The sequence below is a fragment of the Empidonax traillii genome, unplaced genomic scaffold (assembly GCF_003031625.1).
Source record: "Empidonax traillii isolate 1590-97213 ecotype Southwest subspecies unplaced genomic scaffold, ASM303162v1 scaffold126:size1624879, whole genome shotgun sequence".
Classification (NCBI taxonomy): Eukaryota; Metazoa; Chordata; class Aves; order Passeriformes; family Tyrannidae; genus Empidonax; species Empidonax traillii.
In genome coordinates this window covers 190,433-218,307 of record NW_020955319.1, presented here as the reverse complement: position 1 = coordinate 218,307, position 27,875 = coordinate 190,433, and the positions used below count along the sequence as shown (strand labels likewise).

The window sequence follows — 27,875 nt, the reverse complement described above, 5'->3', positions numbered from 1 at the left end:
AGGGAGGGAGCGAGGCTGCAGCGCCGCGAGCGCCAGAGCCGCACAGTCCGCGCCGGCCGCCCGCCCGCTCCGACGCACCCGCGCCCGCCGCGCTCCCGCCCGCCCGCCTGCCGTGCACAGGTAACGGGGCCGCCGCCCGGGGACGGCCCCCCCGCACACGGCGGGACGGGGGCGCCGAGCGGGGCGGCCGGCGGGCAGCGCCCAGCCCGCCCTGCTCCCCCCCCCGCTTTGCCCGGGGCGGCTCCGCGGGGAGGGAGCGGGGCGCGGGGGCCGCTGCACGGGGCCTCTCCGCACCGGGGATTGGGGGGGGGGGGGAACGAAGAGGGAGGAAGAATGGGCGGAGGGGGCGGCAGGTGAGGCCCCCGCTCGTGGCGGCCCCGCGAGCAGGGTGAGGGAGCGCCGCCCCCGCCGGGCGGGGGCCGGTGCGGGCGGCGGGCGCTGCCGGGTGTGGTCTCCCGCCGGGAGCGCTGCCCGGGCGCGGAAGAACCGCAGCCGCGGCCGCCCCCCGGCAGCGCTCGCTGCCTTCCCTCCGCCCAGCCCCCCCGCCCCCGCCCATCTTCCCCCTCCCCACCCCGGCCGAGGGGTCCGGGCGGGAGCGGCGGCTCCCCCGGGACTGGAGGGGGCTCCTCCTCCCCCACCCCCCCGAGTCCCCCGGGGTTGGACCCGTGGGCTTCCCCTCGCCCGGGGCGGGGACGCGGCATCCTCCCCCGGGGGCGCGGGGCGGAGGGGAGCGGGATTGGGGCGGGCCGGGCTCGGGCGCCCACCCGCCGTGACAAAGGCGGCGGGCGCGGCGCGGGGAAGGAAGGAGGGAGGGAGGGCGGGGCGGCCGCAGCGCCCCGGGGCCGCCCGCCCGCCCCGCCCTCCGCTCCGCCCGCCCCCGGGCCGCTCCATTTTCTGCTGTCACCGCGCTCGCTGTGCCGGGGCCGTGGCAGCGCCTAGCCCGCGGGGGCGGCTCCGGGACGCGGCCGCCCGGGGATGCTGCCCGGCAGCCCGCGGTGCCCCGAGAGCTGGTGGCGGGGCCGGCGTTCTGACCGCGCTCGCTCCGGTCACGCCGAGTGGTAAATAACTATCGCCAAACCCCTGCTTTAAAATGGCTCCTTAACCCCGCCGTGCGCGGTGCCCGCAAGTTCTCGACGCGCACCTGCAGCCGAATCCTGCGTTTGTGCCCCCGTGTCGGGAATAGGATCTACTAAAACTTGCAGTCACCTGGAATGCTAAATTGTGCTTCATTTATTCCCAAAGACGGGATAGCCTTCCTATTGTTTCTGGTAAAAAGGCAAAAATGTTAACGGTTAAAAATGAAGATGCAGGGTTGGGGGCTGTGGAACATATAGAAATAAGTAAAGCATTCATGTCCCAAATTGTTTCATGTTTTAGTAATCATGTCAAAGTTTAAAGGAGGGTGTATCCTAAAGCTTATTGCTGGTTCCTCAAAATTATTTAAGTCATGATACGTAGAAGGATGAGGGGTGAGGGAGGAGTGTATTTTTCCTGCTGTACCAAGAGAAATTTCCCCATACCTCTGTTCAGCAGAGCTTGATTTTTATTTTTTTAAGTGGTGGTAAGATACAAGCTATGAAGCATCTCAGCCAGGTCGCACTACCTGAAATACCGATGTTGAAGTAATATTTTTAAATAGTAAATTTTTTTGTTTGTTCCTAAAAGCACAGTTGCTCAGACAGAGCAGCAATACCTGGCACAGAACGTCCCATAATGGGGATTCCCATTTTGGGAAAGGGAGTTAAGGGTGTATGCCTTGAAATTTAGATATTTAGTGCATTCTGACTTTTGAACATCCAGTGTGAGATTTGATTTGCAGATCTCTGTGCCAAGTCTTTCTGCCTGTAACTGTATGAATCTGTTAAGGTTCAGAATGCTGCCTGGTACTGTTTGTTCAGCCTTTATTTGATGTTCTCCTGTGAAAAGCTTAATATTGGATTTTCTTAGTTAATTTTGTTTTATTGATAATTTAAAGCAGTTGATACTGTAACTGGAATGTAATCTTATGAGAGAGTGATGGCAAATAATTAGGATTATTTTGTGTGCATAAGATAGGAATGATTTGCTTTCAGATCACCTTTGGATGTTTTTGCTTGTGTTTGTTAAAATAACATACTTTTAAAAGTTAAAGGTTTTTCAGGACAAAGCAGTGACTTTTAACTCTTCATATATTCACGTGTTTGAGCATTGAGTGCTGCTTGTATGCCTTGTATTTTGGATTTCAGTTGTACCTCTTACAGTTCCAAACTACTCTGCACATGAAGTTAAAACACCTTTGTGCTTGATCAGTGTCTGAATAATGCCTCACTATTTTTCCTCTTCAGAAATATCACCATGGATAAAAATGAGCTGGTGCAGAAAGCCAAACTGGCTGAGCAGGCTGAAAGATATGATGACATGGCAAGTTGCATGAAGTCTGTGACTGAGCAAGGAGCTGAGTTGTCCAATGAAGAGAGGAATCTTCTCTCTGTTGCCTATAAAAATGTTGTAGGAGCCCGTAGGTCATCTTGGAGAGTCGTCTCAAGTATTGAACAAAAGACGGAAGGCGCTGAGAAAAAACAGCAGATGGCTCGAGAATACAGAGAGAAAATTGAGACTGAGCTAAGAGACATCTGCAATGATGTGCTGGTGAGAAATAATGAAACTGTTGATCCATTTTTACTTACAGTTGCAGAGTACATGGTGTTGGGCCCTCTGGGACTATTTCTACCCTGTCAGTAAAGCTGTGGTCTCCTATGCTATTTCTGAAGGACAGGGTTTAAAAAAGTCTGACTTGTCTTTCCTTCTAAACGTACTGATTATTTATATACAAATTATAGTTAGGAATGCTAATGAATTTGGACACATGTTGAAACATTATTGTATGGAAAGTAATAGTTATGAAAAGTCAGTATATTTCTCTGAAATTGAACTGGATGTAGGTTTAGTTTGGGGTTTTCTCCTCCACCTTTCCCCCTCAATGTATTTGTATCCTAGATCACTTTGATTTCTGCTACTTTTATATACTGCTCTAGTTGTAAGAGGTGGTTTTTACTCTACGGAAATTGTGCCCCTCCCTGGGTAAGATGATGTAATGTTAGTTATGACTCAGCCATGCAGAAAATTGTCTGCAGGAAGAGGCAGTAGAAATGCTGTGATACACTCTTAAACTTAATTTTTAGTAGCACACTAAAAGAGTGTTCAAGTTAGACATTTTCTGTGGCTTGTAGTTATGATAAAATGTGCATGTACCTGGAAAGCAACCTTGTATTTTCATTGGGAGGCTGGTTTATGAAATCCGAACCTCTTCCAAGTGCTTATTCCAGATTGTCGGGTTTTTCCAACTGCATATGCCTGTGATGCTTCAGTGAGCACTCAGTGAGCTGCTGTTCAGTCCTGAGACCACTCATGAGGTAGAGGTTCAACTGTCAGCAATAGAGTTGTCCACTGGACTGTGGACCCTGCTGGTGTGTCACCCCATATGGGACAAGGGATCATGTACCCAGAGGTGACAGAATGACATGTGATACGAGGGAAGTGTTAAATAGCCAAGTAATGTGCTTGAAGATCTGATCTCAAATGAAAATTAAGATCAATGAGTAGCATAAATTTTGCTTGGATGTGTGAGATAACCAAATGGCATGGGCAGTGAGAGCTTCTAGGAGATTGGTTCTCCCAGGGTATGGAAGAGTCAGCATGAATAACTCTGAGTCTTGTCTTCCAATGTAGGCTGGCTGCTATGGTTATTGTAACACACTGGATTTTTTATGTTTTGTTATCTTGTCTGAGGATAATTCCTAAACTTCCACTATGAAAATAGAAATGCCAAACTTACTCATGGGAAAGAACTGGTTTACTGGGTTCTTGTGTTGTAAAGTGGTGGCTCATCTATTCAAGGCAAGGAAATAAGGATCCAAATCTGGCATTCTAATTGTTTGTTATTTCTTTAATTATTTTATTAATGGGAAAGTCCTGGGGAGTGGATGCTTTCGGTTCAGAGTTACCTGAAATTCTTTTGTAAACTACGTTTGGGTTTAAGAAATCATTTTAATTAAGTCTGTGGGCTTAGAAATCTTATAAGAATTTAGTGTTTACAATTAACTCTTTGTCTGATCATGGAAACCAGACTGAGGTGAAACTAGCTTTTATTGTGCTTGCTAAATTCAAAAACCAAAAACCCAGCTTTTGAGTTTGCCACAACCAACTAGAGTGTCTGGGAGAGAAGTCATAGGGTGGGGAATCTTGTTAAATCTTCTGAATCTCAAAATGGATTTGAATTTCTCTTTGTGTTATTGAGAGATACATTCATTATTCAAAGAAGTTATTATTCTTTGACATGTTACTATTTTTAGGAAACTAATGACTGACTAATCTTTAATGTTGCCAGTCCAATTTTTCTTAATAGGTTAAGGAAAAATTACTGTCCAGAAGAAACAATGCCTTAAGCAGTGATTAGCAGTAATAAAAGTACATTTTTAGACTTGAGTTTAAAAAGGAAAAAATTAAAACTTGTATTCAAAGGACAGGATTTAAAAATGCTTTCAAATAGCATATGCTACCTGTGATGTTGCCAACTACATTGAAAAAATAGTTAAAAATATATTCTTGTTTTCTTTCTTTGAGTATCTTGTTTACATACGTTCTTACCTAGAAACATGACTGACCATATTGCTTTATTAAACATCCACTTTGCTTTAACAGAGAAAAAAAATCTGGTAACATGTAGTAGTTTATTATGAACAGGAGACTGCACAATGCTACATGCAAATGTTGAACTGGGGTTTGGGTTTTGGTTTGTTGGGGTTTTTTTTGTTTTAGAAGATTTCTGTAATTCTTCTGCAGCATAATCAAGTCTATAACTGTTTACAGAAGTGAAAAACAAGGCGTACCAAATCTTGACTGGTGTGAAGTATGCCATTAATTAATAAGACCTCAAGTGTTAAACTTTCAGAGTTTTTAACATTATCAATTAGGGTACAAAGGCGGCTTGGCAACTTTTCTATCTTTATTGAGGCTGTGAATCTGTTGGAGCTGATGTTGTGTCTTCAGTTGTCTGCTAGGCTCTTAAGTAATATTTAATGCCCTGGGGTGTTACGTCACAGCGGAGTGTGACTGGAGTTCTAACTTCAGTGTTGAAGGAGGAGACCAATTAAGAGAATGTGTTTGTGACTAGAAGAGTGTGGCCAAACCTGGCTCCTCTGCAGCTTTTCATTCTTTTCCCTCTGTGGTTTGTTGGAATCAAATCACTAGTGTTTTGGAAGAAATAGCTCCTCTAATCACATAGATGCTGAGTATACTCAGCTCTGCCTGGGTTCTTTTTCCAATTCTTCTGCTAATTTCTAGAGTGAATAAGAGCAGTTAATGATGGACTTACTGTTCTTGATTCATCACTATTGGGCCCAATGATAAAGGTTTTAGTGGTTATGTGGCTCAGGCCTAACGATTTATTTTTCTCCTTTACACTGACTTTGCAACAGGAAAAGCCAGCATCTGCATCCTTGCCACTTCGAACCTGCTGTGGAGTACCTCTACAGCTCTGCAAAGAGCTGAACTCATCCCCTTGTTTGCTGCAGCCTCAGAGTGCTGCTGTACCAAGAAGAGACACCTAAAATCTCTCGTTCCAGCACCAATTCTGTCATTTATATGTAGAAGTATATTAAGGTATAATATAACAACTCTAGTCTGGAGTTGGCCTGGTGGTGCTGGCAAACTGCAAATAATTGCGACATGTGGTACATAGTACAAGGTCCTTGCACTGTAGCAATAAAGACTGAATTTTTGACTTCTTCAAGAGTAATATCATGTGTGTAAGGAAGTACATTCCCATACTTGAGCATCTTAAAAGTACTTGAGTACTATGAAAAATTTCCAGCCTCAGAACTTTCGAATTGATAGAGGAAATTAAGCTTTTACTTAAGTGCTTTTCCTCATGTTACCTAAGTGTTTGCTTTACATCCTGTTTCAGCTTCTGTGTTAGAAGGGAGGGTCTGTCTAAAGTACCACTATAATGATCTATAATCATATTTTATTATTTACGTAACAAAAATCATCATTAGCATAACAGGTGTGGATTTTCTTCAAAATGCTTTTTGCCGTTTGTAGAAAACTGAGCTGGAACTGAAGTGATTAAAATTAAATCTGTAAGTAGTAAGATGAATTTTTCAGCTAATGAGGGTTCTGAAATACAGAGAAGAATGTATGGAGAGGTCTTTGAATAGCTAACACCCCATATTGCTTGCATGTTAGAAGTTCCCAGGAGCGTTAGTAGCTTTCAGGTAGTCTCTGACGTGAGTTAAACATAAACTAATAATGGAAAACATGACTGGCTCCCTTCACTTTAGTAGGAATGTAATTCTGGACAGTTGCACTCTCTTCCCTAGGCTGGCACATACCACAGCAGTCCCCGCATGTCCAAATGCATGGTATGTGACAATTCCCCTGTTCTTACCCCACGCTCAGTCTTTGGGTGAGATCACTTCCTCCCATAGGTTCCACCACAGTCATACCCTGAGTAAATTTCTTCACTAGCAGTGCCCAAGCACTCTGTTTTGCTGTTTCTTTTCCCTTTTTAGTTATTTAGGTTCCTGGAACCTTGGCTGGCCTTCAGTTATGGAGTTACTGTTGCACGTAGGTGCAACTCAGCACCTCTTCCCCCCTCCCTCCCCCTACCAGAAAAGCTACAGATTAATGGTGTTGTTCAGGACCCTCCAATAAAATGAAATTACTGCTTTCTTCACTACGTTATGTCTTCTTAATTTGATGCTCAGAAGCATAAAATGGTATTCCTTGTGTGCTGTTACTCTTGAGATTTCTTTGTGCTTGTTATGGATGCTTCACTTGTTAGAAGTGGTAATTGTGAGAAGTTGCAGTTATATTTCAGATTAGTGATTGAGGTTTGCATTTCTTTCTTATGCCTGTTGTTGAGAGGGGTAGTAGGAGAAGGTTTAGTGACCTGCCATGCGGCTGCAGTTCACTGGGGGAGGGGGTGTAATTCCATTCAGAATGCATCTAAATGGCTTTTTAAAGAACATACCACAGAATTAATGCCTATTACCATCATTCTCAAATTACTGTGGGACTACTTTCTAGTTGCTGCCAGCACTTAATAGGTTACTATGTTAACATCTATAAAACCTGTCTAATATTAAATTCTTAATGACAGGGTTAGAAAATCTAGTTTTCTCCTATAGGAAGTCATATGCATTTTGACATGCACATGTGTGAATTGTTTTTTTAAAACTCAGCCATTGTATGTTCATTGTGCCCTCCTCGTGGTTAGAGCTAATCTATAGAATGGTGCTAATGGGCAAGTGAATAGATTGCTTATGAGCTTGAGTGACTGACCATACCATACAACTTTGCTGTGACAGTATCTCATACTAACAGAAAATTGAGTGTTCTGACTGAAAATTACTACCTTCACTACTGTGACTCCTTCAGGCTTGCTTAATTTTTTATTTTTGACTGCACTTTGTTTCTCTCTTTGAGATCTGTATCCTTTTTTCGGAAAAGAAGAGGAGGCATTTGTATAAATTTCTATTCGCAAAATGTCAATCACAGAAGGAGGGTGGATATTTTGTTGAAATCTAAGAGTTAGGTGCCCAAAATAATTTCGGTTGAAAGGGAGGTCATTAAGTTTGACTCTGCTCAGATCAGCTCCACTTTGATCACTTTGCTCAAGGCCTTGTCAGTCAAATTTTTAATATCTTCAAGTGGGGATATTTCACAGCCTCTCTGGGCAGCCTGTCGTAATATTGGGTCATATTTATTGTTAAAAGAAAAAAAATTAACCTCACGTGTAAATCAGAACTTCTCATGTTCCAGTTTGTCTGCTGCCTCTCATTGTTCCCCTGTAGAACTCAAGAAAGAGTCTGGCTCCATCTTCTTTAGACAGCTGTATATGGCAGTAAGATCTGCTGGTCTTCTCTTGGCTGAAGAAACCTATCTCTCTCAGCCTTGCCTTGTACATGATGTGCTCCACCCCATAATCATACTGGTGGCCTCTACTGGACTTGCTTCAGTATATCTATGTCTTTTTTGTGCTGTGGAGCTCAAACCTGGATGTAGAACTCAAGATGTCATCTCAAGTTGGTAAAATTTGCATTAAAAGTTGGTAGTTGGTAATGGATTAGTGGCACATGCGAAAATACGTCTGTACTTCTGGTTCACAAATGATTCTCTGAATGAACTTCTATATACTGCAGAGCAAAACATAACCAGGGTTTGGTAACTTCCAAGGGTGGTTATAATTTAAGCTTTTGATTAACTCTCCCAAGTCTGGCTTTTTCAGTTAGGGCTTGGTTGGTATAATTGCTCACATATATTGGAGGTAGGAGGCTGAGGCAATTTGCATCAACCTCATGATTTCACTTTGTTAATCCTTTAATCATTTCCCTAGTTGTAGCTACACCCTTCAGGGGTTTTTTTTGGCTGTTGGGTTTTTAGTTTGGGTTGGGTTGTAGGTTTTGGGGTTTTTTCTTTCCTACAGTGAAAGCATTGCCTAAGCTAGAGCAATTTGCTTTACTTTTTTTAGGCAATTAGACTGTGGAAAAACTGTTGAATCTTTGATAATTAAAATACAACTCATGGATCAGTTGACATATGAGATGACTTGTGTTGTTTTTTATTTATTCTAATCTTAGCAAGAAGAGTATCCATGGTGTTGATACCTGTGTTTACTGCACCCATTTATCAGGAAACCAGCTAAGGTGCTCTGCATAAATGCAGTTACCTCTGATATGTACATTAGCTGTGCTCACACATGTGTACACTCATATATACATGTATCTACATCCTCTTGCATTCATTGGAAATAGAAAAAAATCTTTTATAACCACTATCCTGCTGTATTAATTTCATTTGGCATTAATGTTTAGTAATTGGCTTTGATTTACAATAAAAGAATACATAGTGCTTATACTGCTCAAAAGCATTGAAGTGACAACTTGCTTTATTTGACAGCAGCGTTCATTGTTCAAGTACTTTATGTACCTACTGTGGATAGGCAGCTCTAAATGGCAAAATAAAATCAGTTGATCAGTTTAGTACCGGTGACAGATACTATTCTCCTTCTGTACTGTTGAAGGAAAAACTTCACTGAGTGTACTTGTAATTTGTGAACTACTAAGTGTATTTGTTTCACTGGTTGGTTACAAGACAGTTAAGAGCAGAAACACTGCATTGTTAAGATACCAGCTTCTGCTGGTGCCTATGAAAGCCACAAGTGGTAGAAATACAAAATTTAGAATATGAGCAGAGTTAGTGCATTGTCTCTGTACATCTGCACAAACAGATGTACACTGTGCTGCACTATCTCTGGTTTTATCTGGAAACTTCTGTCTCGTTACTGAGCATGTGACAGAAGTTCATGTTTCTGAAACGGGTTCTCAAACACTTTACTTGTTCTTTGCTGGAGGCAGACACAGTGGCTCCTGGCTCTGAAGCTGGTTGTCTGTTCAGGCAGTAGTTGACTGCCATTTTGAAAAAGTTTGAGAAAGCTTGTGGTATTAAAATTGATTGAGAGAATTAAGAATGTGATTATTTTTTTAAATTTGATGTGGTTTGGTTTTTTTTAAATGAATGTCAGTTTTTGTGTAGTTACTAAATTTTCTTGAAATCTGACAGAAGATTGGCAGTGCCTCTTCAAATGAGAAGTAATAATAAGTCATGTTGCTGCTGAGATGAACAGTAAATTCGTAAATTTTTTTGTCAGATATAGTAGGTTGGACTCTGTGATCTGTAGGTTGGACTTGGTGGTCTCAGAGGTCTTTTCCAACTTCGTTGTTTCTGTGATACTGTAATGCAGCTCGTGAGGCAGAGAACAGTTGTGGGTTGCTTTTTGTTGTGGTTGGGTTTTTTCCTGCATGTTACCTTTAGTGATTATGCAGGTTACAAGAGATTTAACAAAAGTAATCTGATCTCTTAACTGGTTGGTTTCTCCTAGTACAGAATAGGTTTACATTGTTAAAAGGGCATTGTTCCTAATAAAACGCTTTTATTAACATTGTATGCTATAGTGAATCCTTAACAGATACATGTTCTGCTTCAGGTTTCAGATCTGCTCATAGTGCAAAGTGCTAAAGATAAATGGTTCCTGCTTCTATTTCTTAGCAGAAATAAATGTTACACCATATTTATGGGTGGTTTTATTAGTATTTCTTCAGAGACCGAAACTATAGAGTCTTCAGACAACTAGAATGTGTTCTGGTTCGGAGTACAGCCACAGTAGCTGCTGCTTAGACCTATCTCTGAAGCAGAAATTCTCATCCAACTCAGTTGGTTTCCATTTTGTATTATCTCAGGTTTCGCGGAGGATGTTCTGAAAAGAATAATGATCAATGCATCTGGCACCATTCTATTTTGTTGTAAGTCCACAATATTCAAGAAATAGTTAAATGAGGTGATGCCAAAAAAAAAAAGGCACAGATAAAAATTGCATATTGACTTTGATCCTCAGCAGAAACTGTTTATTAATGTCTATAGCAATGCCTTAACAAATTAAAGACTTTATTCCTAATATTTTTCTATTAAGTGTCTTATTGGCTGCTGCCTTTTGTATGGGATTCCTCAGAGGTGATTACTAAACTAGAGAAGTATTTTTGCCTGTGCTTCAGAATTTGGTTCCTTCACTGTCATGTTTGTTAAGCATACTTTGGTAAACACCTGTAATGATTGGTATGAAACACTTGAAGGATCTTTTGAATAATCTCAAAGAGTACATCCTGATATTAAGCACATTTGTCTCCCTTGCCATAAATACCAGTCGGAAAGCAAAGTGGTAGAAGGAACAAGTTAATAAAGGACACGGTAAGGCAAATCTGCAAGGAGTGTTGTATGTATGGCTGTAAAAGTGTGAACTGAGATGCTGCTCCTCATTGTCTCTGCTGTCCTCTTCCTTTTTTGCACACCAGTGGTGTGTCTGTGCCGTATCTTCCCTCCAGTCGCCCCATAGGCATTTTTGTGCATAAACCTACTTCTTACTGACTTGTATCTATCCCCCAGCATATGTGTCAGCATGAGAGTGATTTTTCAGTGTGTTCTACTTCCATGTGTTCTTCCGCCTTCCCATATGTGGCGCTGCTTTTGTTCTCTTTTCTGAAGAAACACATTTAGACGTTTTAGTGGTATTTTTATGTATAAGCTAAAATTTCTTGACATTCTTTCTGTTATGCAGGATTCCCTTTTGTCCGTTAGTCCTTTTAGTCCTTTTTTCAGTTATCCTCTTATTACTTAGACTTCATTTCCTCTGTTTTTTCCTTTCTAGATCTTCACCTGATTGACAACAGAAAAACTGCTAATCAAGTGTATATTTTTCTTGCTCTTACCAATCCCATGTTTCCATGGATGTCACATTTCCCACTGTTGTATAAAGCCACAGTTAAATTCCTCCCTGCCACCTGAAGGTCCTTTCTCCCAAATTCTGAATGCCTCCCATGCTGAGGCTCATCCTTCTTGCCTCATTTCTTCCAGCCAGCCTTGTCACCTTTCTCAAACTTCTGCTACTGTTTCTGTGGGCAGCTAATTAAACAGGAAAAATGAACTGGTACTGAAAACAGGCAGCAGCCTTGTTTCCTTCTTCAGCAGATGTTTTACCAGTGAGATCTCCACTGCCTCAGCAGCCGCTAATATTGACAGATTTTTCTGTATTCCTGTTCTAGTGAGCAAATGAGTAGAGAGAATTCTGTAGCTAACTTCAAACAGGAGGCCTTGCCTTTGGCTGGAGTAGAAGGCTGACAACAGTCCTTTTGGTTTTGCCCCAAGGGGGTTGGAGGTCACCCACGAGGCAGCAGTTGCAGAGCCCTTATCCCAAGCTTTGGGTAGAACTACAATCAGGAGCAGCATAGTAAGCCTGTCTCAAAACAGGATTTGGGAAGGGATTGTCTAAATATATTCCTCTTAAAAATACAAATATTTGTCACTTCCCTCCAAGAATTCAGATATAGTGTGTAAATAAAATTACTGGCTGCAAATGGTTTGGTTAAACCCATAGTAGTGTGTGTGCCAATCTGTGCAGTGCAGCTAATTGCACATGTTTTATAGCCTGAGTAACTTTCCTAACTGTTGTGCCAAGGCAGAAAACACGTGCATGGAAAATCACTCACTAGGTTTTTATGGGAATAATAGGTGTCTTGAACTTGTCTGACACAGATGGCCTGCCTGAATAGCTTTGTCATCAAAACAGAAGTCTGTAAAAGTATAGCTTAATGAAGCGTGCTGCAGTTACTGTGCCGGTTGGTTAGTGGGTTCCATCGTACCCAGGTACATGTAGCTCTTCTCACAAAGTGTGTACCTGAAAACACTGGTCCAAGTCAGTAATTTGAATGTCTACCTCAGTACACCTGATGCTTTAAAAACCAAGAGTTCTTCCATGTCATTTTCATCTCTATGTTGTATACCATGGATGGATGACAAGTAAGTTGAAGTTCAGCTAATACTCACGTGTAATTTGTTCTCAGAACTAGAAATAATGCCATTACTATGTCGGGTGTCTTTCAGTACTGCATGAAAGCAAAAGGCCTGCCTTGTCATCCCTGAGAAAAACTCATACTGCTTAAATTACCTAATGCTTGTCAGTGTGTTCTTTTGGATTTTTGCTGTTCTGAAGCTTGGCTCTTTTGTGCAAGAGCAGTATCTTTTTGTTTCTCCAGTAGTTCAAGAGTTTTTAATCAACTAGGTATTTTAATAATTAATTTTTTTATATTTAAAAACAAGTTTCTTGTCCTCAGTACTTTAACTGTGTATTACCCGCTCATTTACTGCTGCTTTTCATAGAGTCTGGTGACTATTCTTTTGCTCATGTTTGCCAGGAGGGAAACATAGAAAAGTGAGCTGTTGATGCAATCCTCAAGTGCATTAGTAACTAACTAAAGTTTCTAGGCAATAACATGTACTGAAACCAAGCATTCTCCCTAAAGGGAAATAAGCACAGAACTGGAAGCAATACAGCAAAACTGAGGCATTTATTTTAATGCTCTTATGATGGATTTGGGAATAGATTCTGCCCCACTCAAGTCATTTGCCAGACACACAAATGCTTTTGAAAGAGGGTAGTTTTAGGCTTCAGGTGTCAGGAAAGGACTGTTCAAGTCTTTGTGTTGGCTTCCTGTCTTCAACTGAAGTCCTCACCAAAATTTGACAAGCTGAAGCATGTCCACTTGCAGTGAGAAGCAGACAGACTTCTAGGAGAGGGTTAGGTGTTGGGATTTTTTGTTACTACTTGGTAGGCTTCCTTCACACTCCTAAGTCTGATAACTCTTACCTTTCAGACTTTATTTTGCAAAACCACAGGAACAAGTACATAGAGACTTTCATCAAAACAGGCTCAAAATTTGTTGTGCCTCATGTTGACTGTGTCCTGTTCTGCCAGTAGAATGTGTGTAAGAATGAAGAAAGTGAATCTTCACTTCAGTGTTTAAAATAGCCAGGATTGAAGTTCTCCAGTAGAATAATACAAATTGTGTGCAGGCAGCTTCTGTTGTGCCTTTAAAGACACAGACTTCTATCTAGTACATACTTGCTGGGGGTGAGGGAGCATACCACATGGGTGAGATTTCTTGTCAGTGGTATGTGTGAGCATAGCCTACATCTCCTGACTTCAGATGTGTTTGTTTCCCAGTCCAGAGTACCAGAAAGCTGTTAAATTAGTCCTAACCACAATTGCAGATGTGAAGTGTTGAAGCCTGATCTTTGAAGAGCCAGAATATTTGAAAGGCTTGATATTCAGGTTTAGTACATACTTTTTTTTTAAAAGAAGAGTAATAATTTTCTAGTAGGTCTTTTTGAAAAGACTTAAAAGAGGTGCTAGAAACACTTGTACAAGCTGTTACAGATTTTGGCTGAGAAGGGCACTTAGATGCTGCTGTATCTGCCTAGATGACTTCAATAGTATGGTGTGTTTCACAGCAGTTAGATTCTTGCTGTCGAATTAAAAGCTCTGACAACTACTGATGTGTAGTTTGGGGGACTCAGGTGGTTTAGTTTTGTTTAAAAAACTGTTTCTACCAGATGCTGATCAAGGCACTGTAATTAACTACCTGTGGAGTTGTACTTAGTGCATATTACTATATATAAAAACTGGATGGGAATTTTGTATGATAGCAGGAAGGTCATGAACGAGCATGAGGGCTTAACTACATCCCATGTAGCTATAATATACACGTGCTGTATGGACTGCAGTTGTCAGGGTGTTGCATGCACTGCCCTGGTCAAGATCACTTTAGTAACTACAGATCACTTTTTGGTCAGGTCTTGGACTAGCTGTGAGCACTTCAGTGGCCTGTGGGGTGATCAGCTGCTAAACACTATCATATCATCTAGTCAAGGAGGGAGAAGGAAGGTTTGGACAAACAACCCGTCAATAGGACTTAAATATCAAGATATTCCTCCTTATGAAAACAATTGTATCCTCCAGAGAAGCTTTGCAGTTAAAGCTATTTAAAAAACCACATGATAAACAGTATTGCCCATAAGCTGATGTGTTGGCAGATAACAAAGTGTTAGATTGCTTATGCCTTTGATTATGCTCTCTTCCGTAATTGAACTCTAAAAGGTCAGTAGTTTCATTGTCTTATCTGTCTGGTTTTCTATAGCCACACCACCTCCATGCATGTTGCACTTTCACAGCCACTCTCTAGGCTAAATCACTGTACCCTGAATCTTCAGACTAACTTTAAACAAGTGGTCTGTGTTTACTTATGCCAGTAAAAGAAAATATATCCTGAAATAAATGGACTAATTCTCAGTAATTTCACATGCTAGCTTTTAAATGTTTATCTGCTTTAAGGTTTTATTGTTGCTGTTTATGAAGTATTTGGCATAAATAAAATTCTTTCGAAGATATGTGGCCTGCCAGTCCTACGTGTTGTTTGTATAGAATAGACTCTTTCATCTAGATATGAGCAAGCTACAGTTTTGAGTTGGAGCTCAAATAGTTGGCTATATTGGATGAATCAAAGAGATTTTCTCAGTTGATCAGTCTTTGAAATTCAACATGGCTTTAGAACTTTTTCAATACAAGTTTATAGTGTTCAAGCTGCTGTTGCCCTGCTAGTATCTGTCTGATTAGGAAGACAATTCTGTTTCCTCTTCTCTCTCTACTGGTGCAGTTCACCCATTCCGTTTGTAAACACCTCATTTGTGACCTAAGTGAAATTTAAGTCTGAAATTCAGTTGCTGATGTAGGAGCGAGTAGAACTGGACTTTTTAATCAAATGACCTTCTACACGGGTGATGATTAACTTCTGTTTCTAGAATCACTGAAAATATTTTGGTCTGACCAATTAATGGAGGGTATAGAAGGAGAGCAACTCCCCATGGTGCCAGAAGGGTAGGTGCAGACTGACACACCTGGCTTAATTGCAGTCTTATAGAGAAAAACTAATAAGGAGCCTTATTCTCAGTAGCCGGTAACCTTCAGTTATCACTGAAGTTGGAGTTCCTTGGCACTCATGAAAATATCATAGCTGCAAACCTTCAAGTTCTCTAATGGTGAGGACAGAGTGTCTAAGTAGTTACAGAGAGCTGAGGTGTGTGACCCATATTCCTTCTGTCCTTGCGATGTGTCCCAGCCTCACGGGCACAGAGGTGGCTCTGAACCCTTCTCGTGACATAGTGGTACACCCTCCAGAAGGGTGCCTTTGGCATGAGGTAGCACAGCAAGTCCTTTGAGTGGCTCCATAAAAATACTTCCGCTGACTTGCTTGTGTTGTGTTCCTTCTGTTGCCAAAGGATTGTCTCTGCTGTCATTCGGATGAGAAGCAAGGACATGCAGTATTTTTCAATGTCTCCCAGCACAGTTATAAAATGAAGTTATATGCCAACCCCCACAGTACTGCAAATGTCTAATATTAAAGATGATTGAATAAATCCACTATGTTGAAGCCAGTAGAGAGTATCAGCTCACAGGTTTTTATTTTATTGTGGCATTATTTATATAAATGAATTAGTGCTTTTATTGAGGGGAAAAAAGGCAACAAAAACAAAGACCGAACTTAGTCTTCTTACTCTTCCTATGAGTTGCACTTTTCTGTAGCTTTCTGTAGCTTAATAGGTGGCCTGTTGAGCAGAGCAGGTACCACATGTGCCTGTGTCACAGTGGAATAGTGGCAGCCTACCGTATCCAGGGTGTGCCTGTTCCAGGAATATGTCCTTTAAGATGTTCGTTTAACTTGCTGGGTGCTATTGAGAGGAAAGTATTGTAAAGCAGCCATCATTCCAGTTGAAACTGTATTAGTTTGTCCCTTTCTGTGGCATCATTGGAAATATGAGCTAAAAAAAGTGAAGCAAAACCAAAACGTCAGTCATCTAATTTATTGGAAAAAGAAGATGCCCAAAAGTCCCACTAAAACCCCTTTTAAAAAATTATTTTCTACATAGCCTTAGCAAAGTAAATGTAACAGCTTCTGATTTAATTCTGACTATTCAGTAGTGCTTCTGTACTTATTTTTGATTTTCAAATAACTGCTTTTCTTTCTGAGTCTGACTTCAAGCACTCAATAGCACAAAGTTTGACCAGTTTGTATCTTAATTTGACTAAACGTTTTTGAAGCTAGTGATATTTTTTCTTTTTTTTTTTTTTTTCCCCATCATAATAGAACTCTTGCTAAATTACATGACTGCCTCATTTAGGAACTTACTGTGTTAATAAGCAGTTAGAATAATCTAGAAAAACCTGGTCTTAATTGTCAGCCCACAGGGAGGATTTGGTGAAGTGACTCCAGAGAGCTACCTTTGGTTTGGAAGATGGAGGAGATACCTGTTAGGGCAGCACATAAAGTCAGGTAGAGGTGCTATAGAGCTGAATGTCAGATTGTCAGCTGTCTGGAAATTCAAGAATAATGGGTTCACCTTGGGAGTTTTTTTCTGGTGATGCCACTACAGTGTTCCAGTTGATGGGAACTGGGCTGAGGTGGCTTATTTATTGCCTGTGTATGTAAGATACTCGGGTCTCTGATTTGGCAGCTGATATTTCAAATCCTTTTATTGTCTTTTGTGGATGCAGACTTTCTTCAAGGGTGTACCCTCTGCTCAGAGTCTATGGACTACCTTATTTTTGTCAGGGGTCTGTATAATGGCTTATAGAAACCCTTCCTTTGGTCATATAAGACTCTTCTGCTAAATTTACACAGCCGCCTTCTCCCCATCAAGTCACAGGCTGCAGCATTCCTTTTTATATGTCTAGAATTGGAATCCAAAACACATTCTCTAGCTGAATATGCTAAGTAGGATGTGAAGAAAATAAGAAAAAAGTAAAGGTGTCTTGACTTTGAAATAGGTTGAAATATAATTGAATTGTTTGTTCGGCATGCTGTAAAAGTATGTATGTTCAAAACACTGTGTTCTTTGTTTCTGTTTTAGTCTCTGTTGGAAAAGTTCTTGATCCCTAATGCTTCGCAAGCAGAAAGTAAAGTTTTCTATTTGAAAATGAAAGGAGACTACTACCGTTACTTGGCTGAGGTTGCTGCTGGAGATGACAAGAAAGGTACTGTATATCATTTTGTGGATAAATATTGTCTAATTAGATTGCATATGGCAGTGCAGTGAGAGATCTCTAAAATTAGAATAGTTCTGATTCGGATGTAAATCTCTTTAGAAATAGGCCTCGTTTTTGAAGAAGAAATCTGAAGATTTTTGTGAAGAAAAGTCATAAGTTGCTGGCTTTCAAATGAGTTACAAAGATTTCCATATACCTGCTGTTCAAAGTAGGGAACAGGTGTTTAATCACAAAATCTTGATATCAACTCCAACTTAACGCATACGTGCATCTGGTTTGTCCCTAAAGTTCACATTTATGCTGCTTCTCTCTGGCTGAATGTTGGGTCTTTCACCTTTTTGTAGTCTTACAGCTTTTTGAAGACTTACCTGTTCTATTTCTCTAGCATTTCTACAGAATAAAAAAGGTCTGCATAGGTTCAGTGATCAAAGAGACTAGAAACAACCTGGAGGAGAAAATTATTATAAAACTAATCTTTACTGTTAAGAAAATTTCTTCTGTAACCATGTTAGTTTAATATCCAAAAGTCTTCCATTTCCTCAAGTTTCTTTTATCTTCATGTGAGCAGCATACCATAATGGCAGTAAGTTGCCTTCACCTGAGTTTAGTTAGAAAAGTTAATATAAGGCACTGAACAGTTTGGGTGGCTTAACTGCTGTTTGGGACTGGTGGCAGTGGGCCCTGAAGAGCAGCTCACTGCAGCACAGAGCCCAGCCTGGCATCTCACAGACTCTGTTGGCTCTGCCCTCAGTCTGCAGAAATCCGGGATGGTTGGGAGAGTGTGAACAGTCTGAATTTGCAGGCTTGGGACCCTCAGGGTTTTTGGAGAGCCATCGAGCTGTGCAGCTGTTGCTGTTCCATTCTGCCCCTGTGCCCAATCTGCTCAGCTCCTCATGGAACTGTTGGACATGTGGTGCCCCTGTGGCCTTGTGCTGCTCCCAAGGTCTTAAATTCTCCTGGTATGACACAGAAAGATGTCTGCGCAACTTCAGAGACTGGATTGAGTTGGGCATGGAGGGGAAACAGACATGGAATAATTTCAAGGGGATAGATGTGTGTGCTTTAGTGGCACGTGTTACATCCAAATCCCATGGTCAAGCCCAGTTTCCCCAGAATGCTGAATAATAGTGTTGCACAAAGATACTGGTATGTAGTATATAGGGCTCAATTTAACTTCTTATGCTGCTGACACAGTCCTGGTGACTGCAGAATTTCATGTGTTACCACTACTTTAGATCTGCTACAGAGTTACTATGTTTTCCTTTTAGTAATTTCTGTGAACTCTATATACATGCATAGGAGGTACAATTTTTTGAGCCCCCAAGTTTCTTTTTCTGTTGAGGATCAAGTTACAGGCTCTAAAATTAGACTGTGAAAATCTTTGTTTAAAGTGATTTTGAATTTTGTTTTTATTTAACCCAGTCTCCTGGCTGAGCAGTTTTTAGTGGGTTTCCATTTTTTTTATTTATCCCTCTCACCCTCAGTGTTCCATCTCACAGGCTTTTCCTGTATGCTATGTGACCTTGAAGAAGAGCAGTTGATAAGTATTGTTTATGAAATAATGGCTGTTGAATTGGACAGTATTCTTTCACCTTTTGCAGTAAATACAGCAACAGTATAAAGCTCCCAACTCTAGGAGTTGGAATTTTATCCTCATAAACCACATTGTTTATTTTATCGCCTAGGGTTTTCTTCTGGCAGTCTAGCAGACAGAGATGTCAAGCAGGTACCTCACCCTGTTTTAGCCTTGAACTTTGGAGCTGCACTTTCTAAAGAATTCAAGGTTAAAAACTTCTTTATACTGTGTGACTGACTTAAAAATTAGTAGAATACATCAAATTGTGCACTAAGTTACCTGAATCATTGCTCCAAAGGTAACTATTTTCTCAAATAAGAAGAAAAGTGCTTTTTTTTTTAAGTTATGTCAAAGAAAAATTACTGAAAAATAAAATTCAGCTTCATTCCTGAGAGTTACTTGTTTTTCATGCTGCCTTGTTTGCCTTTCTTAAACAGCACCATTTTCTAAGGCTTTTCCCTTATGAAAAGAGAAAACATTTCTTACTATTTATCAATTTAACTTGCAGTAGACCTGTTTCTTCTCAACTGTAATATACTAACTTCTGGTCACTTCCAAGGTATTACAGCAGCTGGGCTGCAGCACTCTGTTATTAGTGATAAGTGTAGAGAGGACAAAAGTGTTGAATAATTGTGAAGTGAGTGTCCTCACTCTTCATATGGAAGAGAAGAATATGGTGCCTTAATTTTTGTGAATACGTAAAGGTGAACAGATAAAGATTACATAGACATCCTGAGTATTGGTATTCAGTTGTTCTCTGAGTTTGAGGACTTCTGACTTAAATACTGATATATATTTGAGTCCTTAGCCTAAAGTTCGTTTATTTTTGACTGGTGCTCTTGCAGAGATCATGCTAGTTTGATCCAGAAATGTTAGGGTTGGAGTCCTTTTGCATCTGAATTGAATGACTTCCTGCCCACCTTTTTCCCAGATGCTGTTAACAATGGTGAGAGCACAGGAACAACTGCCCCTTTGTGCTCAGGATCCAGCCCTTCCCTTACCCCTGCAGCTATCAAGGGCACAGTCCAGCTTTGTGGGCTGAATTGGGCCCTGATCTCTGACTTGTGCAGGCAGAGCTTGCTCCTAAGTTCAAGTGCCTTCAGTGAGAATGGAAACTGTTGAGTTCCTCGATCTTTGGGTACACTTTGTAGTTGCTCTTTTCTACCAAGTGTTTATAACTTGTACAACTGAACCAATTAAGCGTTATAAAAGATTAATCTCTAAAAAAAAGGGGGACCAAATTGTTAATTTTTCTCCCTTCAAAGTACTAGAACTTTTAAATTAGGTGAAAATGCTCTCTATATTTGCATTGGAAATAGAACTGTGTTGGAAACCTTTAAAAATATATATTTAATTTGGGTTGAGGTATGCCACACAATCTCTGCCAAGCAGTTTGAATGGAAGCTCATAGATGACTTAAGAAGAGGGTTCAACATGATAATCAAAGGTCACCAATGCTTCCTGTGACTAAAATTTGGATCTAATGCATGGCAGTGTTTAAACGCATTGCAGTTGTTGTGGTACTGTGTCAAACCTGTGTGTAGTTAAAACTTTGGGTTTGCATATTTTCAGGGATGTGGTCGGTTTTATCTTGCTCAAGTGCTACAAAACTGCTGCAAACATTCGTAAATAAAAGTAGTCCCAGGGTGGCAAGGAGAGACTCAAACCTGTGATTTGGTCAGTGACAACTTCCCTTTTTTTAATAATTTGAAAATATAATTTAATAGAATTTTCATGAAATAGCAACTTGTTTGGTAAAGTGCTGATTAACAAACATTCAGTCTTAATACACTTTGTTCATGCAAGCATGAACACAGTCCTGATTGTATGTCTGGATACAGTATGTGAATTACTTACTTGTTGTGGTTTTTGTGTGTGTTTGTTTTTTCCCCAAAGGGATAGTGGAGCAATCACAACAGGCATATCAAGAAGCTTTTGAAATCAGTAAAAAGGAGATGCAACCAACACATCCTATCAGATTAGGTCTGGCTCTGAACTTCTCCGTGTTTTATTATGAGATCCTCAATTCCCCGGAGAAAGCCTGTTCCCTTGCAAAAACGGTAGGTTTGGGGGAGGGGGGGAAATTCCATATAAAATATTTGCATAACCTTTTGTTGCATGGCTAATGGAGTTGTTTGTTTTTATAACACTAGGCTTTTGACGAAGCAATTGCTGAACTTGATACATTAAGTGAAGAGTCATACAAAGACAGCACGCTAATAATGCAGTTACTGAGAGACAACTTGACAGTGAGTATCATCAAAGTTTGCATATTGATGGCAGGATTGGTCTTCATGGCACTCAGAGTTGTCCTTTTTGTTCATGGCTCTGGAGCTGTCTTATCACTCACAAACAAGTTTACAGTACATTATGTTTCTGAGCTAAGTCTCTCTCCTGCCTAGTTTTTTGGGATTTTTTGTCTACCTGCTAACGTGGTTTTCTAACAGAAAGCAAACTGACCATATTTTTCAGGATATTTTATTCAAGGAATCTAGCATGTTTAAGTGGTGCAATCTGGACTGTGACTAGAAAACCTACTACCTCATATTAAACAGCATTTGAGAATAGTTTTATTTGCCTCTTCAAAACTTATGTCAAATTTCATATAGCTTTTTCTGTGTGATTGCATGTGCAAGGAATAGATCCTACCTGAAAACAGCAAACAAAACTAACAAGTCCACTTAAGAACGTGTTGTTTGAGCTTTTTTGTTTGGTTTTAACTTTGGTAAAGATGAAATGGAAAGTCCTTTTTTCGCCTTGGACTCACAGCTGTCTGTAGTTGTCAGAGTAATCAAAATCTTATGTGCGGGATTTTTTAATCTACTTTGAACTTTAAGACTGGCAAAGATAAACATCTAAAGCAAATGAAACTAAGTGTAAGCAAACATGCAGTAGAGAAGTTAATGGCATTGTTCACTCCACAGTCTGTGGGGAGAAGAGCTGCAAGCAAGAACTGAAAAAATAAGCACCTCTTGTGGCCACATGCAGCCCCTTGTTAAAACTCTGTGCATCTGATGTCAGAGGTATCTTTACATCAGAGATAACTTTACAAAATAGTGATACTGCTTTTAACATAACTAGAAATTGTACTGTTGCGGAAAACTGGAGTGGCTGTATTTTTCTGCTTTTGGGTCTAACGTTTAATTTCCCTGTTTCTTGGATCCTTTTCCTCTGGAATGGCAACTTAACACTGCTGCAAAAACTACTTGTGATTGTTCCAGTTGTTGCTTACAAAACAAATGGAAGGGATTTCTCAACCACTGTATTGGAGACAGATAGAGGGTTGGCATTGCTCTCAATGTCTGTGTGTACTGTCCCCTTGAGTGGGGTTGCTCAAGAGGTGTCCTCTGAATGAGTAGTATTGAAACAGAGAATAGAGGCTGACTTTAATTGCTGACTTCCCAGTAAAAACAATGTAAAGCTTGTCGTAGCAGTTGGAAAGCAAATTGTTTCACACCAGAGAAGAGGTTGGACTGAGCTCCCATAGTGTGTGAGTTAACGGTAGTAGGTCTGATAGTTTGTAAGCTTTCCATTATAAGGGAGAAAACTGTAAAGAGATGCAAGATTCCATATTCTTGAATGAATAATGTGTCTTGCCTTAAATGCTTAGCATGATCTGTATGAGTGCACTGGTTCTATGTGTTTCCACAACTTCTTGAGGTAGAAAATAGCTTTTGATACGTGTGTGACTGACAAAGATTTCAGTGAATTTCATAAATGTAAAAAAGGTCTGTTTTTCCAGTTATGCAAGTCTTGCAGTCTGTGAGGTAGGTGGGCTTTTGACGGTGATTCAGCATGTTGATCAGTTCAGTGCAGGAGCACTTTTCTTCAGTTGTTGGTTCTGTTTTTCCTTGAGTCTTGTATGGCTGAAGAAGAGTCCGTGTTCGTTCTCAGTGGAGACTGAAGGCAGAGAAGCATTCAAAGGGGTGTTTAATGTATCCTGTGAAAATCTCTTTTACTGGAATTGCTAGATAATTTCTTTGCTCTGCTACAAAATTGTCTTTCTTTCTATTAAATAAAAGGCATCCCTTCCCCTAAAGATGTTTGTTTTTTTTTTTTTCCCCAGCAGATTTGGTAAACTGTACTTTCAATTGGTAAAGTTGGTAATCCCCCTTTCATAGCAGTCAGGCCCTTTTTTTTTATGAATAAAGGTGTGTGTATGTTTAGATTAGACATGAGGAAAATTTTCTTCACTGAAAGGGTTGTCAGGCATTGGAACAGGCTGCCCAGGGCCATGGTGGAGTTACCATCCCTGGAGGTATTTGAATTTGTAGATGTGGCACCTGGGGACATGGTTTAATGGTGGACTTGGCAGTATTAGTGGTTGGACTCAATGATCTTGAAGGTCTTTTCCATCCTAAATGACTCTGTGATTCTCTTTTCTAGAGGTGAGGATTTAGGATAGAAGCTTTTGATAAAATGCTGATAAAACTGTTCTTACTAACTGTTAATTGGGACTAATGTAGTAATGTAGTATAGAAAGTAGTGCAGGCCTAGAACCATACTACTGGTGTGCTGTTGTCTCCAGTAGAAGAACTTGTTGCTTAAGGCTTCAGCAAGAAAGATTGAGTGGATCTTCAGAGCAAGAACAAGACTATTGATCTTGTGTGGGATTCTCTATTGCCTTCTGCTCCCAGAAAGGATAAAATGCTTCTGATGGTGGATTTTTTTTAGAAGAAAGCGTCTTATGAGACCTTAGTGGCATAGCACTGTCAGTGGAGAGAGAATTAGTTGGTTTTATGTCTTACCACCTTATGCTGTAGAGCTTGAATGATTTGGTTAATGCTGCTTTAACTCCATAAAGTGGGAGAATACAAATCATACTGGGTGGGTAATAGTTTGGAAGCAGCCACATGGCTAAATACTTGCTTCCCAAAGTAATGTCTTTGCCCTGGGTGTTGCTCTGGAACTGATGCTTGGTTTCCTCAGTTGGTACTTAATCGTGATATATGGCTCCTTAGTGTGATTTTATGAAGCTGAAAATAACATTTTTTGAATACTGCTTGCTTAGCCTGATTTTTCTTCCCTCCTTGCCTTGCCCACCAAGTTTGGAAGCTCAGTGTTCTGAAAGTCACTAAAGGGGAGCACAACTAACTGAACATAACCAAGGGATAGAGATTTCAGTGAAGTGGTTTTTGTTTAAAAAGCAGAAAAAACCTTCAGATGCCTGTTCTGAAGAAAAGGTAACAAATCAGTGTAGCACTGGGTGTGGAGAGACACCTGTAACAAAGCTTTTCCTTCAGAAAGATGTGTAAAACTTCCTTGAGGAGAAACCAGTTATGTTAGTTCCTGATTTGCATTTATCTGTTCTGTAGGTCTGATTATTGCCTGCTTGTAGTTGTATTTTAGTGAATGTTGTGGGTGTGGGACTTTGGTTTTGACTGTTCATTGACTTGCTCATGAAGTACAGTGTAGGGTTGTGTCACCTAGGATTGGATTTCCATTTTGTAATAGCCAAGAAACACATTCATGTTACTGTGTGCTTTTTCTTTTTCCACAGTGCTTAGTAGGACCTCTGAGAACTTACTTAAGACGTAGGCCTTCATTCTAACAATTCCTTATTAATTTTTAGTCATAAGTGTTAATATCTTACATATTTTACTCTGTTTTTTTTCCCCAAACAGTTGTGGACATCGGATACCCAAGGAGATGAAGCCGAAGCAGGAGAAGGAGGGGAGAATTAACCAGCCTTCCAACTTTCGTCTGCCTCATTCTGAAATTTAAACAGTAGACCATTTGTCATCCATGCTGTCCCACAAATAGTTTTTGTTTACGATTTGACAGGTTTATGTTACTTCTATTTGGATTTCTATATTTCCCATGTGGTTTTGTTTAATACTAGGGGAATAGAGCCAGTTAACATTTGGGGAATGTTTTCATCTGAGGTGGCCAATATAGGGTTGTGAAATTTTTATACAAGTTTTACATGTTTGGCATAGTACTTTTGGTACATTGTGGCTTCCCACAAGGCCAGTGTTAAAACAGCTTTCTATGTCAGGCAAAGATGACTGCTTGCATATTGGTCTGTCATGATGGAAAAAAGGGATAATCAATGTTGCAGCCACAGGTGTAGTTAGCATGAATATTCAAAGCTGGAGCACACATGGCTGCGAATAAACTGATGTCCCACAGATATTGCATGTTAAGTGAACATGTGACATCTGTGGAATATTCCAATCAAGTGTACATCTTTGATTGCAGCTGAAGTGTTCCTTAAGACAGTTTGATAACCCAGTCAGCTTTCTCTAGAGAAGGACAGAGAAACGGTTCACATTCCATTATTTGTAAAGTTACCTGCTGTTGCTTTCATTATTTTTGCTACACATTTTATTTGTATTTAAATGGTTTAAGCAACCTAAGAACAAATGTACAAGTAAAGATGCAGTAAAAATGAATTGCTTGATATTCATAATGACACTGTATATCGAGCACAGCAGTAAAACAAAAACCCATGTATTTAACTTTTTTAGGTTTTTTGCTTTTGTGATTTTTTTTTTGATACTTGCCTAACATGCATGTGCTGTAAAAATAGTTAACAGGGAAATAACTTGAGATGATGGCTAGCTTTGTTTAATGTCTTATAAAATTTTCATGAACAATCCAAGCATAACTGTTCAGAACATGTGTATTAAGTTGATGTAAGTGGAATAAAAGTTTTATGAATGGACTTTTCAACTACCTTTGGTGTAGATTTCATGTCATCTGTCTTCCCACACCTTTTAGAGTAATGGCAATATTATACACAAGTTCAATATGGAAATATTTTTACTATGGAAAATCTGAATACACATTTAGGCATTTAGGTAGTTTCAGGGAAGTTGAGATTGAATGCTTCATACCTGATTTTAAGATTACTCTAATTAGTTTACGACTTTTAAAAGCCTGTGTCCTTCTGACTGAACAGCTGGAACTCTGGAGATACCTTAACAAACATGGATGATCCCCAGACTTAGAGCAAAAGGCAGACAAAGTTCTTTAAGGGCTGACCTTTTGGAATAGGTCTGTTTATATGGAAACCCATGTTGTGCTGTTGTTGGCTCTTTAAAGGAGAACTGAGGAGGAGCCTCTGTGATGTCCAGAAGATCTAGACACTGCAGCTTGGTTTGTGGAAAGGCTCCCCAGAGTAATGAAATAATGATGCTCTTCCTTTCCTCATCCCCGGGGAGGACTGCACTGATGGTATTCACAGAATAACTACAGCATTTGTAGATCATAGAATCATAGATACTTGGTTTGAAAATTAAATAATTACAGAGAAATTTGAGACTAATTTTCAAACAATATCACATCTCTGGCATATAGTGAGTATTTTAGAAAGTAACTGAACTGTATTAAAATATTAATATTATGTAGTCAACAAGAGGGAAGGTTGAGTGGCCTTCTTGACTGAGCTACACCTGTAAGCACAGTGTATCTTCTAGTTTTAGATAATGTTTATTTGGGTGAAAAGTTCCCTTGGTGTTACTGGGTTAATCTGATACTTGGAAGAATACTGAATGTAAACTCCATGGCCTTACCCTTTTGCAAATGCAGTTGACTTAAGCAAGTTACAAGTCTTACTCTTTACAGGTTCAGTATAGCCTTTTTGTTGTATTTAACAAAAAGGTTTAAATAAATCATTGCTTTCTGATTGGGATGTTCCATTTCTGGAAGCATCTGAGCCCTTTTTCCTGGTATTTAAGCATCAAGATTGGTAGAAAAGGTGGTTAGTATAATCTTAAACCTTTTAAAAGATAGTTAGGGACACTAGTCACCATTCCTAGAATTGAAAGATTTACAGTAGATAATAAAAATTAGAATCTGATTAAGAACAGAAAGAAGGAAAGAGTATGGAGGGCAGAGATTAAGAAGGCTTTCTAAGGGCAAGCTTGGTACATCCCTCAGTCACCACTGAAAAAAGTAACAATGACTTCTTTAATACATGAAAGCACTTGTCAAAAGCAAAAAGCAATATTCAAATACATTTACAAAACAAAGGGCTACATTCCAGTCTGGAAGAGAGGCGACTTGGCAGACCGTGACTAAAAAATTCCTTTGGGGATATTTGATCCACTTTTAGAAAAGGAAGGCCCACAGCTCACTCTATAGCAAATGTTCTGTCTCTTAGAGAGGCTTTAATGAAGACATTGCCTGCTTCCCTTACTGAAAGGATTTGACTTTCAACTTGCATGGTTAACATTTAAATTTCAGCTGTGTGAAACAATGTGACCTGAAAAATGCCTTCTTTTTTTTTTTTTTTTTTTTTCACTTTTATCCAACCATTCCAGAAAGTTTTGAGTAATCATGTTTTGTGAAGTTATTCCATGTACTAGGAGAAATCAAAGTATTCCTGAAATATAATCAAATGAGTGGAATACAGCAGAAAAAATATATTATCCTTGTGCCTTTAAACACAAATTCTGAAGGTATCTTTACATAGGAAGTCACTGGATGATGTGGTGAGCTTTGTTTAAGAAAGCCTTCTGTGATCTTTGAAATACCACAGAAGGTTCACCTGGAGTCTTCATTTCCACCATTCTTCCACTTGAGTGCCCTACATTATTTAATGATGGGAAGAGTGTCCTGCATTGAGCAATCAGCCTGTTCTTACTACAAGCCTATTTTCATGTGTTTAGAGTCCTTGTTCTGAAGCGCAGTGGTATTGCTCCGCACGCAGCACGTACCCCAGCCTGCAGCAGAACCTCCTGCTCTGCTGAGCAGAAAATGCTTTCAGGGGCCTCAAAGGCTTTGAGCTTTGAGTGCAGAACTGGCACAGCACATGCTGCAGTGCAGAATGCCATTCCTGCGGGATCTGCATGGAACTACAAACGATGGATGGGTGGCACAGCT

At 40.2% G+C, this 27,875-nt stretch overlaps 1 protein-coding gene across 2 annotated transcripts; it reads left to right on the top strand.

Annotated features, from left to right (window-relative positions):
- Nucleotides 1-25,724, top strand: YWHAZ (tyrosine 3-monooxygenase/tryptophan 5-monooxygenase activation protein zeta). 2 transcript variants are annotated; one of them, XM_027883485.1, is made up of 6 exons: nt 1-120; nt 2,325-2,628; nt 17,335-17,458; nt 20,943-21,106; nt 21,200-21,295; nt 24,671-25,724. In XM_027883485.1, exons 2-6 carry the CDS (start codon nt 2,335-2,337, stop codon nt 24,728-24,730), a joined length of 738 nt encoding a protein of 245 aa, XP_027739286.1. In that variant the 5' UTR covers nt 1-120; nt 2,325-2,334; the 3' UTR covers nt 24,731-25,724. The 2 variants fall into 2 exon arrangements, with proteins under 2 accessions (XP_027739286.1, XP_027739285.1); XM_027883484.1 differs by lacking the exon at nt 1-120 and adding an exon at nt 1,136-1,268.
- The last annotated feature ends 2,151 nt before the right edge of the window (nt 25,725-27,875 follow it).

Bases quoted from the DNA above. Each gene is read 5' to 3' on its own strand.
- YWHAZ (XM_027883485.1), top strand. From the start codon at position 2,335: ATGGATAAAAATGAGCTGGTGCAGAAAGCCAAACTGGCTGAGCAGGCT. The intron at 17,459-20,942 runs GTACTGTATATC...TTTTCCCCAAAG, and splicing joins TGCTGGAGATGACAAGAAAG to GGATAGTGGAGCAATCACAA. The intron at 21,296-24,670 runs GTGAGTATCATC...TTCCCCAAACAG, and splicing joins TACTGAGAGACAACTTGACA to TTGTGGACATCGGATACCCA.